This window comes from Borostomias antarcticus (assembly GCF_949987555.1).
Source record: "Borostomias antarcticus genome assembly, chromosome: 23".
In the NCBI taxonomy this organism is placed as follows: Eukaryota; Metazoa; Chordata; class Actinopteri; order Stomiiformes; family Stomiidae; genus Borostomias; species Borostomias antarcticus.
The window spans coordinates 3,920,774-3,935,009 of record NC_140256.1 but is presented as its reverse complement, the minus strand read 5'-3'; the positions used below and the strand labels follow the sequence as shown (position 1 = coordinate 3,935,009).

At 51.5% G+C, this 14,236-nt stretch overlaps 1 protein-coding gene across 1 annotated transcript; it reads right to left on the bottom strand.

The window, feature by feature from the left end:
• Positions 1-964: 964 nt before the first annotated feature.
• LOC311324632 (tRNA (32-2'-O)-methyltransferase regulator THADA) lies at positions 965-13,869 on the bottom strand. The gene is made up of 31 exons (XM_084457129.1): positions 13,744-13,869; positions 13,403-13,583; positions 13,226-13,312; positions 13,097-13,124; positions 12,864-13,012; positions 12,603-12,725; positions 11,979-12,099; positions 11,366-11,508; positions 11,157-11,241; positions 10,932-11,068; positions 10,645-10,842; positions 9,823-10,552; positions 9,585-9,737; positions 9,375-9,484; positions 9,128-9,288; positions 8,836-9,005; positions 8,562-8,726; positions 8,057-8,205; positions 7,692-7,829; positions 7,504-7,608; positions 7,013-7,213; positions 6,072-6,222; positions 5,572-5,821; positions 4,973-5,209; positions 4,527-4,722; positions 3,808-3,999; positions 2,970-3,220; positions 2,586-2,756; positions 1,863-2,129; positions 1,579-1,781; positions 965-1,471 (listed from the first exon to the last, which is right to left on the bottom strand). The coding sequence occupies exons 1-31, from the start codon at positions 13,863-13,865 to the stop codon at positions 1,230-1,232; spliced, it is 5,616 nt and encodes a 1,871-aa protein (XP_084313255.1). The 5' UTR covers positions 13,866-13,869; the 3' UTR covers positions 965-1,229.
• Positions 13,870-14,236: the final 367 nt, after the last annotated feature.

Sequence of the window (14,236 nt, the reverse complement as noted above, 5' to 3'; positions counted from 1 at the left end):
GTCAGTCTCTGTCCTTAAGGCTTCATGTTTTTAAGTCTGCTTGCTTTATCATCTCTGAATTTACCTCAGTCAAGTACTGTGCAACTTCCCTCCCTGATCAACTGACCTCCAAAATGTCACGCGGCCCCCCTCTGTTTACCGGAACATTCTGAAGAGGGTGTATAAGGCTGGATTCGTTCCCTCGTCAAATATTTGTCTTCTACCGATAGAAGCTCATCTCCAACAAAAGGAGTGGGCGGCTGTTTTAATGATGTCAGATTGCGGTGTGTGTGTGTGTGTGTGTGTGTGTGTGTGTGTGTGTGTGTGTGTGTGTGTGTGCATGTGTGTGTGTGGCGTGTTGCGTGGCAACCCCTGTCCACGTTCTGCGGCCGGTCAGGTCGTCATCATCCCTGATGGGCTCTGAAAACGGACACTCATCCAGGCAGAAGGCCTCTAATGGAGCGTTAAAACCAGCGTTCCCCTGCGGCCCCCCACTCCCCCCACCCCAGCCCCCCGGTGCTGCCGCCACCGCCATTACCTCACTGTCTGCTCCCTGCTGCCGCTGAGACCCAGGAAGACCAGGCTAAAGCACTCAGATGAACAGGAGAAGAGGAGAGTGTCCTGGGAAGGAAGGACAGCGCCTGCTAGTGGCCGCTGCTGGTAGGACAGATGTACTGTTACAGTAACACCAGAGCTGGAGGAAGGGAGGATGGATGTGCTGTTACAGTAAGAGGAGTTGGGGTTGGGCTGTGTGTCCAGAGAGGCTCTATCATGTATAACCACAATGTGACAATTAACTATGTCCTTGATTCTTTAATTTAATAGTATGCATATACATAAGAAATTATACAATACAACAAACATGCTCATATTCCAATAGACTGGGTGTGATGACTCAAACCTGGAGTGCGCAGGTGTACACACACAAACGCACACAGGCAGGCAGGCACGCGCGCACACACACACACACACACATACACGCACACACACACACTACCCAGAAGGCCTCTTATCAGCAGTGGTAATGTGATCATGCATTCATCTTACTGCAGTTCTGCTCTTACACAAGTCATCTCTGAGCCTGCCGAGCGCTACTGGAGAGTACAGCAGCATCAGCAGCTGCAGAGGGACTCGTAACTTCCTGGGGGCATTCCAGAAGCATCCATGCACCATTCTGTTCTGGAAGCTTTTATAATCCTAACTGAACTCTTCATGAAATCAGTTGCGGAGCGTAGAGTCTTCAAAGATGATTAGCACTGCGCTACCATACAGGAAGTGAATGTACTGGGTAGCTGGACACCCTTTTGACTGAGCAGAGTTTGAACTTCCTGAATGTCCTTGCGTAGGGTCGAAGGGTCACAGAGGGGTCGTAGGTCAGGTGACACTTCCAGCAGCTGCAGGAGGAAGACGGCTCTGGCCAACAGACCACAGAGGGTACTGTGGAAGTGGGAGTTCATGAGAAGAGCCAACCAGGCCGGGTCCAGGGTCTCACCTAGAGAGACAAACACGATTGGACCAGTGGATATTACATAACTGATAAACCCAGTCAGATAAGTCTGTGGTCTGTGGTGTGTGTGTGTGTGTGTGTGTGTGTATTACCTGTGCGGAGGTCTTTGCAAACCCTGAGGTTCTCCAGGACGCCAGCAACATTCTCCCGGGCCCAGGCGCTCAGACGCGACGCCAACGCAGAGGACTCTGGGTATTTTTCCGCAAGCCGCCCCAGGTACGGCAGCAGACACGCGGACATCACGGAAGGTTCCGCGAACACGTTGGCCTCATCCTGCTCGTACAGACTGCCGCAGCTGTGGAACAGAAGGGTAAAACATCAGGCCCCCGGACCGCCTCGGTCCCCGTTGTCCCTGGCGTGCCGGCTGCCCACTCACCCCGCCCCCCCGGCCTCCGTCAGCACAGCGGCGAGGTCAGCCTCGGGCAGGTGGTCCTCCAGAACCTCCACGGTTCCGGCGCTGTCCCAGCATTCCTCCAGCAGCAGCTCCAGGAGGCGGGGCAGAGCCTGATTGACCTGCATGAGGTAGACGCTCGTCCCCCCGCCCCCTCTCCTGGCGTGGCGGAGCGCGGAGGCGAACCCGGCCGCCCTCATCCTCACCTGCTGGCTCTCGTCCTGCAGCAGGTGCAGCCCTGTGTTGATCAACCTGCCCGGGTTAAGCGTACGGACATGAGCATGGCGTGGTGTTCAGCGTGTAGCACAGGTAAGGTTGTAAATAGGGCTGGGTATCGATTCGAATTTCAAGAATCGATTCGATTCCGATTCACAAGGTTCAGAATCGATTATCATGATTCGATTCGATTCAATATCGATTCGGTTAGTGTTACTAAAACCTTTTTTAGCTGTAACCTTAATTACATGACTGCCAAGTTATGCAACACATCAATACTAGGGCTGGGTATCGATACTGATTTCCAAAAATGAATGAATGAATCATTGAATGAATTAATGAACTATTGATTCCTTCATTTATTCATCCATTCATTAAATAAAAGTCGTTTCAGAATCGTTTCAGAATCGATTAATCGATTTTTTTTAACCCAGCCCTAGTTGTAAAGCAGAGTGAATCCGGTATCCTGTGTCGGACTGGACCGCTACCCACCGGGCGCTGATGGAGGGGAGAGGAGAGCGGTCCCTCAGGGCCTGGCTCAGTACCGGGGCCCCTGCCTGACAGAGGGCCCAGGCGCAGGCCATCCTGAGAGCCTCCGGGGCCTGCGGGGTCCGGTGCTCCTCCAACACGCTGCACCAGCGAGGGAACAGGGGCGACTGGAGGCTGAGGATACAGACAGAGGGAGAGTGAGGAGGACTGAGAGAGAGAGAGAGAGAGAGAGAGAGAGAGAGAGAAAGAGAGAGATAGTGATAGAGAGATAGAGACAGAGAGAGACAGAGAGAGAGAGAGAGAGAGAGAGAGAGAGAGACATATGGTGGTTACTTGCATCACCAGCACCATGCGGTCAAGTTTGCAGTAATCGACCCAGAGCCTGACCTCTGGGAGAGCAGCACACTGGCAGCACACAAGGCCTGGGACAGGAACTCTGGGCCCCCTTGGTGTTGCTCTAGGGCCCCCAGCAGCAGCTCCACACACCCCTGTAGGGCCGGCCCCTCCTCCTCCGGAGGTGTAGCGGGGTCCTGGGGCAGAGGAGGGTCTCCTCCAGGAGTCATCACTGCCACCAGGGCTGTGAGATAGGTCCTGCTGTACTCCACACTCAGGTCCAACAGCGCCTCCCTCAGGCTTGCCTGCACATAGACAGCACTGATTAAGCCCCACTTCCAGTGAAAATGGCACGATGGCTGAGTTATAGAAATCAGGGCACGGTCTAAAGTAGATTAATTGCACATCTGGGAACATAAAATGAAAAGCAAACAATGATTTTCCTCATCCTGAGGGTGAAGGGGAAGTATCGGGTCTTATCACACCAATCCTACAGGAAGCACAGGAAGACGGAGGGGCCGATCATTAGAAAGTCACCAGCGGGTTATGAGGTGTGGTGGTGTTTAGCTTGACTGCATTAACAACAACATCAATATACGGATATCCTCGACTTGGCCTGGAATTCCAATCTCCTGGACCCCCGACTACAGAATAACACACATCCATTTCTTATACAGCAGAAAAAAACGATCTCCATTCTGATTTTCCCCCGTGGTAGAAAAAAATCTCTCTACTCTGATTTCCTCTTCATAGTAATATACAGTATTCGGGCATATCGCTACTGCCTTGATTTCCTCTAATTGTGTTCATATTGTTAGTCAGAGGTTCGCAGTACGGTTGTGATAAGGGCTCCTTCTCACAGCGCGCTGGAATATGGAGGTCAGGTTCTCACCTGCAGGGTCTTCACAATCAGTTGCTGCATGCTGGTCCCCCTCCAACTCCGCCCCTCTGCCACCCAACTGACCAATGACAGCTTCAGGTCAGCGCTGTATGTGGAGAACGCCTCCCAGACCCGACACGCCCACATTGTGTCTGTTGCGCACAAGAATTGGATGGCGCTCTGATGGAAGGAGGCAGACCCAACCTGTGAGGTGGACAAAATGGCGTGTCACCACCATCATCGGCTGTCAGTAGTGACCATTAGACTGAACACTGTTCCAACAAGATTTGGACAAACTACAGACATAAGCTGTGTTCGGAATCGCTCCCTATTCACTATATAGTGCACTATATAGGGCGTCAGCCATTTTGTTTGTAGTGTCCGAATTCTCCACGGAATTTTTGTTCCCTATATAGTCCACTATTTATTACCCACAATTCATCTTGATTTGCAGGGAATAGTGCATGTACCCTACATTTTCTCCGTTCCCTAGGTAGTTCACTACATGGTGAACCCTATATAGTGAATAGGGAGTGAGGGAACCAGGGAGCGATTCCGAACACAGCTATAGTCATGGACTTTTGTCACTATTTTGCTGCTGTAGTTATGTCGTTTCAATTTCACCTCTATTTGTCACAGTGTTCATAGTTTGTATTGCCATTTACTGTACAGGCCTGTGAAAACAAATTTAAATCCATCTTTCTATCTGTGGAGATTCACATGTCGAGTACCTGGAGCCTGAGTTGGGGTTTGTGGAGCTCTGACAGGAGCCCCTCACATAGCTGGGACAGGAAGCCCTCGCTCCAGAGCCCCTTCAGCAGGCCTGCAACGCCCAGGAACGCCCCGGCCACCAGGGGGCATCGCTGGGCTCCTGTCACTAGCCACAGCCTGGGCTCAACACGCCTCACAACCTCGCGCAGGGGAACACTGAGGATACGCACACGCACGCACGCACGCACACACACACACACACACACACACACACACACACACACACACACACACACACACACACACACACACACACACACACAGACAGACAGACAGACAGACAGACAGACAGACAGAGACAGACAGACACACACAAACACACACACACAGCGAGGTAAATGTAAAGCCTTCTTATTCTATACAGCTACATGGGAGCCCTCCATGTTTGTAGTCCTTGTAGTCCAACCTGTCTGTGGGTACGGCTCTCTCCAGGATGGCTCTGGTCTGCAGCAGCTGTCCGTGCAGGCGGTTGTGACAGCAGAGGTCCGGGGAGGCCGGCAGCTCCCCCGTCAGCCTCAGGAGGACGGCCCAGTACTCCGAGGGGGGTGTCATGGCCACCAGGGCTTTAGACGCCACGACGCGGACGGCGTAGATGGGACTGGCGGCCAGCTGGAGCAGGGGATCCAGGAAGTCGGACAGAGCCCTGGGAGAGAGAGGGAACGTAGCGCTAAATGGTTAGCCTGACACTCAGGACTGAATCGTGGGAGTCCTCAGCGATTGGTTCATCCCCTAACCAATCGCGCCATTTGTCGTCGCATTCAAAGGACGCTGATCGGCCTGGTTGGAATTCCGACCGAGAAATCACTCTGGATGAGAGCCTTTCCAGCTAAGTCGCATTCTGAAAAAAACTAGCCTGTACATGAGTCTTCAGGAACGCAAATACAAACAGCTATGATGTTACCAGCGCCCATTTGATACAGATGATTTCATACCTTTCAAACCTGGAAATAATAGCTTAGCTCGACTCAGTGGAAATTACATAGATGATATGAAAACAGTACTCACCCTGTTTGGTCTGGAACGCCAGGCTGGAGTTTGGCCAGGAGAGTGAGGACCGGGTAGAGGGAGGGCTGCAGGCGCAGCCTGGCCTCCCCAGAGGGGCCCCGGAGGTCCCCCGCCGCCCCCCTCAGCTCCCCCAGGAGGAAGGGCTGGAGGGCGGGGTAGTGGGTGAAGAAGGCTGGGGGAGACATGCCATGCTGAGCGAAGCCCTCCTCCCCTCCCGACCGCTGGCCCAGCATGCGGGAACACAGTGAACCTGGAAGCAGGGGTCAGGGGTCAGGCAGCGTGCTAACGTTGAATATAATTCGATTTATTACGCAACATGAAAGGAGAGACACTTTGGCTCGTGTCTGAAGTGTGCCATATGGATTCTCTCTCTCTCTCTCTCTCTCTTTCCCTCTCTCTGTCTCTCTCTCTCTCTGTCTCTCTCTCTCTCCATTTAGTCTTATTTCAAGTTCCCAGGAAACCTAATAAGTGCACTGAAACACAAGCGTCCGCTCCCTTACTGTAGAGCTGCAGGGCAGCGTTCCTCATCGCCCAGCAGGGGGAGCTGAGGAGCGTGAGGGACAGGATGGCCACCGAGGAGGCGAACTGCAGCACGGCCACCCCCAGTCCCGAGCCTCGGACCAGAGCCTGGAGAGTGTGGACCGCGCCAACCTGGAGAAAGAAGGGGGGGTGTAATTTAGGCCATTAAGGCTTTTCAAACTGCATATTCTTTACCTAGGGCTATCCTTAGCCCAGGGCTAAGAGTTAACCCTGGGTTAACTTAGCTGCTTTTCACACACACATTGTTAAGCCAGGGTTAACCTAAGCCCAGAGCTATACAATTCACACTGCAGTTCTACTAGCCCTGGGTTAAATGTCCGTTGGAACACGCAACTAAAAATGACGTGTGACTAGAACAAGTTCTAGTTCGTTCTGAAATCATTTTCCCGACCACTCAGAAACAATTCAATCTTTTTAAATATTTTACGGACATATTATTGTTCTTTTAGTTAGCTATGATGATGTTGCCATTAGCAGTGTAGTTACAAGGATTTCGGTTGCCTAGTGCCTACAGTAAGAAGAAGTTGTGTGATTGGACAACAAAAACGTGATGCAAAGTCCATCATTTACGTGGCCCTTTTCACACTGGCACCTTTTAGCCCTGTGTTTAGTCGGTTTTCAGGGGATAACCCCGCAAACTCGGGGCTAACCCTGCTTCAGAGCAGGGCCAGGAAGCCCAAGGCTAAAGTCGGGGTTAGCCCACTTTGGAATGTGCCAGGATGGTGCCAGTGTGAAAGCTTTCTTAGCCTGGCGCTAACAGCTCCGTTAGCCTGGGGCTGAGAAGCTTCTAAGAATGTGTTTAGCTCTGGGCTAGGTGCAGTGTGAGAAGCCCTTTTGCCATCTATTTTGTTGACTGTGTTTAGCGCGTGCACATTTGCGTGTGCATGTGTGTGTGTTGCACCTGTGGCAGGTCCAGCGTTGGGTCCCAGTCCTGAGGCAGAGGGGTGTTGGCTGTGTCCAGCAGGGTGTGTATGCTGAGGGCCAGGAGGGGTCTGGCTTTACTGGCCTCCTCCGCCGACACCACACACAGGACCAGCATGGGCAGGCCAGCCGCACGCCGCGTCACTGACGTCCAGGGGGGAGACTGCAGCACCTGGAGCCCCTGCAGAGAGACACACACACACACACACACACACACACACACACACACACACATACACACACATACACACACATACACACACATACACACACACACACACACATACATACACACACATACACACACACACACACAGAAGTTAGTCCAACTGCCTTCAACTGTTGACGTGAAAAACTGTGACGGGGCTCAGTTTGATCTGAATCTCAGTCTATAGGAGCCCATTCTCTTAGTGAAAGGTAGGGGCCCCTACCGGACCCTAGGTACCAGGCCCGGCTTGTGTCAGAGCTTACCGTCTTCAGCATGTGGGCCGGGATCTCCCTGAGCGCCGGGTCACTGCTGCTCAGCAGGGAGGCACAGAACTTGATGAAGCCCACACCGCTTCCCTCTACTGCCCCCTGGTGTACAGAAGCATGTATGTGAGCGCCGAATACAGGAACCAAGGGAGGTTTAGACTTGAGGACAGACATGTCTTTCTTACCCAGTGGCGACATTTGAGGAGGATGTCTTTAAACACTTTGGAGACTCTTCTCAGGTCCTCCGCTGTTAGAGAGCGTTCCATTTCTTTACGCTCGTCAAGGATCCTCTCCACAAGACAGCCTAAAAAGATCCCTATTTCCTGTAGAGAGAAACACGTCCTGCTCAGATTTTAGGATAACTATTTATAATATCTTGGCCAGACACCACAGATGAAAATTTGCCTCCTGGCTAAATCTCGTGTATTTACATTTGTTGTTGATTGATATGCATTGTCCCTTCTTCTCAAATAAACAGAAAATGAAAAATGGAAATGAAAGTTCGTAAGCGACGCCTCCGCCGAACTGAGCGCCGAGCGTTGCGTCCTACCTTGAGGGAGACCCAGCAGCACGTGAGGACCAGGCTGTGCTCCTCGGACAGCAGCACACACTCCGCCCCCTCGCCACGCTCCTCCCCCGCCCCCTGGGCGATCAGGGAGCCGATGGCGTTCCCCATGTCACAGAAGGACGGGGGCGCGTCTGTCCAGCAGACAGGAAATAGGAATTTTAAGTTGACGAAGTCGGCCCTCAAAACACATCTGTTCATCAAGGCCTTTGGCCTGTAATTAGTTAGTTAGTTGGTTAGTTGGTTTATTAGTTAACTAGTCAGTCAGTCAGTTAGTTAGTTTAATTAGTTAGTTAACCAGTTACTCTCAGTGTTGTTTTGTTCTGGTCTGTTCTTGTTGTCCGTCTGTCTTGCCCTATGTAAAGCATCCTTAGGTCTTGTGAAAAGCGCTATATAAATGTAATTTATTATTATTATTATTAATAACTATTCCACAGCGTCAGTCCTAACTAATCTGACCCTGGTTGTGTCCAGGTGGCGTGGTGGTTACCTGTCTCCTCAGCAGCAGTGTCCTGGTCTCCGTACAGAACGCCCAGCAGCAGCAGGGAGATCTTCTCCAGCAGGGCCAGCAGATCCAGGGTCAGTCTGCGGTCAACCACGTCACACAGGCTGCCAGGGACCTCCAGCACACACCTCTCAAGGGCACTCAAAATACCTGAACGACATTAAAAATATATATAAAAAAAAATGTTTATCTCATGAAATGAACGCCTTTGGGAGTTGATGTTGGTGATGTATTCTACGCATGTTATGAAAGGCTTCACCATGTATGGGTCTGGTCTTCGCAGCGAGCATCATATCAGTCTTGGCGGTCAGGTAATGTTGCTCCAGCTGCTGGAGCAGGTAGCTGACCAGGCTGGAGGCCTTGGTGTCCCCTAGCGTGCTGTGGGGGACACTGCTGTCCACCCAGGGCCACTGGGACCCGCCTCCACACCTACACACACAGCAGGCAGGGTCAACATCTCACAGAGCTGGTTTGAGAGAGCTCTGTGTGTGTGTGTGTGTGTGTGTGTGTGTGTGTGTGTGTGTGTGTATGTGTGTGGAAGCCAGGCTCACTTCTGGAGGAGGACCCTCGTAATCAGCGCTCCCATCTGGGCCTCAGGTACTCGGGGACTGCAGACGAGCTGCTCCGCTCGGCTGAACAGCGCGGCCACGACGTCGTCCGCGAAGCAAGGCGGGAAAAATCTCACCAGCAGCCCTGCCGAGAGCTCCCGAATCTACAGAAGAGGAAGAGCAACATCCCCTGTTGTATCTTCACTGTTGTTTTTGTCACTCTTGATTTGGTAAAACTCTGGACTCGTACCTCATTGGTGGAATCCTCTAGACATCCAATGAGGACCAGCTGTTTGGATTGAGAGAAAAAATCCCACTGTCCTCTATGCCTGGCCCAGTTGATCAATGAGGCCATGTTGACTACAAAATGACAACAAAAAGTTACTGAATACCTCTACTACTCTCATATACAACACATCAACGCCTTAGTATAAAAGGAAAAAAAAGTCTCTGCATTGACCTGGCGGCTGGCCCTTCTTCTTGTCTGGGCTCCAGGTGTCGGTGCAGGTCTCCAGCACAGCACACAGCAGCAGAAGCACAGTCTTCTTCCTCTGGAAGCTGTGTCCTGGAGCCAGGTAGGAGTAGGGCAACTGGGCCAGCCAGTCTACAAACCCTACAATCGTCAACAGAAACATGAGCTGCGGTGCATGACGACGTCAAAGCCATGAGTGAGTACAACACAGACTCCGCCCACTCACCTACTCTCTTCTCAAGGGCCGTGTCTGCCTCCGTTGTGAGAGTAGCACCTCCAGCCTTTCTGGACTTCTCTCCTCGGAGGTGGGCCAGGCAGCTGTCTCGGACGCGGACCAGAAACCTCTTGACCGCCGCCTGGAGGTGCTGGCGGAAGGGGGAGGATTCGCTGTTGAGGTTCTGGGGGATGAAGGCCTTCAGCGTGGACAGCTCCTCCGCCGTTGGGGCCTCCTTGGTCTTTGGGCTGCAGCACAGGAGGTTGAGGGCCGCCAGGCGCACCTTGTCGTCTACAGAGCCCAGAGCCAGGTCCAGGGTCTCCCGGGCTGAACCGCTCCCCAGGGCCCGGGGAGAGCCTCCCGATGTGGCCCGGTGGGCGCTCATGATACAGGCCCAGGCGTGGAGGTCTCCCGGGGTGGCTGGGTTCAGGGGGGCCAGCAGGGGCTCCGCAGCAGAGGGGTAGACCCTCAGGGTCCACGGCAGCAGGTGGCTGGAGCTGTTGTTCTGAAGAAGAGTCACGTCGGAACTCAAGGCCTCGAGGAGATAGGGCCGCCAGCATCCGGCCCACCGATTGGCCAGCTCCAGCTCTGAGATCGGGGCGTCCCGGGTCGCCTCCTCACACAGTTCCCGCCTCTGCTGCTGGATGAGACACTTGTAAAGGTCCGAGGCACACGGGGACAGGTGATTGGTGGACAGGCACTTCAGGAGGTGATCAGGCAGGTCAGAGTACTGCACCAGCACCTAACGAGACGAGGAGACGAGCAGTGTGATCATCACCCCTAATACAGACAATACCGCATTCTTGAAGTTGTGATGAACCTATCGATACCCACCCTGTGAGTGCCCACGTATGGGAGCAGGGCACCGAGGGGGGAATACTTGGCTTTGGCCTCCCAGGGCATCTTGGTGATCCTGTCCAGCAAGGAGGCATGAAGACTCTTCTCTGTGTCTCCGAACCGCTGGCAGTCCATCTCATAGATCTCCAACAACAGACAGAAGGCACCGCGCACAAACTCGGACACACCCTCAACCTGTGAGGACGGATTGAGGACGGATGTCGATGTTAATGTTGGACGAAGAAGACGCTCAGAGTAACAATCGAGGAGTCGGTCAGACTCACTGGACTCTCAGCGATGCTCCAGATGACTCGGATGAGTTGCCGTCGCAGGTTTGAGTCGTCGGGCAGGAGTGGAGCTCCGGTCACCTTCCAGATCTCTACCAGGCTCTCCTTCACACTCTTCAGCCACAGCGTCAACACTGACACACCACCACACAGACCAGCTCATCAGCTTAGTCTTATTATAAATGCATAGAAGTGCAAGACGGAATATTTTTAACTTCTTACCTTCAAAGACGTAGTAGTGACAGTCAATCTTCTCCTCACACAGGGCAGAGACCAGAGGAAACAGCCCATCTAGGAGTAAACAAGACTAAAACAACAAGAGCCATAAAACTAATGAATGCATTTTACAGCAAACAAACAAACAAAATGCATTTTAGACCGATCATAGGGATTTGGAGTGAGAAACAGTGCATTCTGGGAGCGACCGATACCTCTCTGGTGTCCGCACCGTCGCACAGGAGGTCCCCGCGGCAACAGGTCAGCAGGCCGCGGCTCAGCGCCAGTCTGTCTACGCCGTCCTGCCCCCGAGGGCAGCAGCGCACGCGGAGACCGCCGACGGTCAGCAGCCAGGGCTCTGAGGAACACGATCAGAGTCACATCATACTAGCGATGAGACGGTGTGGATTTTTGCATTACGGTACGGTACGGTACAGTATCTAGTTACACGGTACGGTTTACGGTATTTCACGGTATACACACAGGCGTTTGAATAGGCTGAGTTCTAGAGCCCTACAGTGCAACACATGATGGAACATACACACTATTGTAATTAAGCTCAGTTTATTAATAGGAAGCTTATATTAAATTACAAAATTAACTGTTGCAAGCAACTTGAAATGTGAAGTTTCAGCAGCGCATTATTGTGTAATACCATAAACGTAATACCGTAAACACAGGGAATGTCACGGTTCTAATACCATGGACATTTTATACCGCGGTTCACGGTTTTACGGTATATCGTCTCATCCCTACATCATATGCCATCACCAAGCTCCTTACGTCAACATTCATCCCTCGTACCTGTAATAGCCTGCTGGTGCGCACCTGAGAGAGTGACCTGTAGGAGGCTCCAGGCCGCTGCCCCTCCGCCCGCCCCCTGGGGTGCGGTGTTGATCAGCATGGCCACTGCGGTGCCCGCTAGCAGACGGGTGTCCCTGTTGGAGCTCTGCTCACCGACAGAGACGCAAGAGGATCGGAGCGTGAATATGTGACCGGGTCTGGAGCTTTCGTCCTGATGTCAATTCAGTTCAATTCAATTCAATTAATTTATTTGCTGAAGTAGGGACAGTGTACATTGATGAACATTTTAAAACAAAAATGTAAATGCACTACAATTGCAGCTAAAAGGCTGATTTACATTGGTAGTCCCCCTGCCAGATGGTACAGGCTGTTCCCTAGTGTGAAAATTAGGCTACAGTGCATTTCAGTGTAAATGTCGGCAGTACTCAAAATGCACTTTTATTTAAACTGTTTTCCTTTTTTTTTTTTCATATTACGAGTCATACTTTCTCATCAAAGTAGGTATGTTTATGCTCATTATGGATGGATGGATGGATGGATGGATGGATGGATGGATGGACAAATGGATGGACAAATGGATGGATGAGAGTTTGGTGGTCTGGTTACTGTGAATAATTCCACTGAACAATTCAGCAGGCAAATGCAGACCTGTCCGAGGATGATGTCCATGAGAGACTGCAGGATACTCTGAGTGGTCAGGCTTCCCTGGTCCTTCTCCCACACCTGAGACGCCATCTCACCCGGCAACAACTGGAACATCTGCAAACAAACCTGAAGAGGGCGCAGGTCTCACATCTGGTGACTGGCATGTGTGTTAAAAAAAACGTTTTCAAAACAACTTCTAGAACAAAACAGTTCCTCACTGTAAACATGACAGTTGAGAGAAGGGCAGTTCGATATTGTGATTACCTTGACAGCAAGGTAACACAGTGGTCCGTTTCTCAAGGCCTCCTGCTCCAGCACCATAGGGAAGAGCTGAGCTATTTTATCTAGCAGGGATGGACAAGCCCCTCTCCACACCTCGCGGCCAATGGAGCTGTCCTCCAAGAACATGCAGGCTGGAAACAGGAGGGTCAAACAATAAGCTGATACAAAAACGTTACTATATCTGTCACAATAAACATATCTCGGTTCAAACGTACCTTTTTGGAGGTCCCCGACTGTTAACATCTGAAAAGTAAACATGTTGAAAATGAAGGCAAACTGTGATGAATAACTGGACCAGGAATAACTGAAGAACTGGACCCATTTTGGATAAATGGAAAGGCTACCTGGTCAGTGTCCACTATGCTATGTAAACAGTGTTGGATCTCCCGAAAAACCAGTGGGTGGTTCACCTCAGCCAGATGCAGCAACATCTGGAATAAAGACGAGAATCATACTCTGGGTGGTGCATTATGAAATCTAGCCTGATTGATGACCCGGACGTGATAAGGAAGAGTTCTGACCTGGTCTAACTTGCGGCTGGCCGTGGAGATGTTCACCGTCTGTAACTGCATGTTGACGAGCAGTTTGATCAGAGGCTGGAGGTGCTTCTCTTCCAGGGATTCGAGCTGCGTCGCCGGTATCTTTCTCAGCAGCTGGGCAGCCTCCTCCAGAGAGCGCTCCTTGCATCTCTTCCCTTCACTCCTGATAAACACAGCACAGCACAGCGGACATTAGCTCTGTTGCCTGAGCAATCCAATGCAACTGCATGCTGTAACTAACTTCATAGCACTGCTACACCGAGGCTGTATCTACTGTAGCCTACTGTACTGTGAGTGACATCATTGGACAAGCAAGCCCCTACCTTGAACATTGATCAAGTTTGTCCATGAAAAGCTTCAGAATCGTGGAGACATCTGTGGACATTTCATTTCCAAATAGCACATTATTTAGTGCAGCTGTCATCTGGTCTTCGGTAGGGATCATGGTAGATTTCTGGTCGAATTTCTGGTACACATGTTCGCCTCCTCCTCCGCCATTTAACTCGGTGGACTTATTGGACCGGTCAAAGCACAAGCAGATGCCGTGGTGCCATCTAGTGTTTAGAAAGAGATATTGGGTTTTTCAGATCAAATCAAATAAATCCCTATTTTACATTGTCCTGTGTAAAGTATCATTTGAGAGGGTGTACACAATACAATGACAGTCTACAGTCATCTCAATTAATTCAATGCAACCGTTTCCGAGCAAGACGATGACATGGGATGGTTTATGGTCTATTTCATCGCCGAGCCTACAGGTGTCGCTGTTCAGTGCATGCAGCGTGTCCTATCCTCAAGAACAAGCAAGGGGCAGCT

Bases quoted from the DNA above. Each gene is read 5' to 3' on its own strand.
- LOC311324632 (XM_084457129.1), bottom strand. From the start codon at position 13,865: ATGATCCCTACCGAAGACCAGATGACAGCTGCACTAAATAATGTGCTA. The intron at 13,125-13,225 runs GTAGCCTTTCCA...TTTACTTTTCAG, and splicing joins GCATAGTGGACACTGACCAG to ATGTTAACAGTCGGGGACCT. The intron at 4,723-4,972 runs GTTGGACTACAA...GCGTATCCTCAG, and splicing joins AGAGCCGTACCCACAGACAG to TGTTCCCCTGCGCGAGGTTG.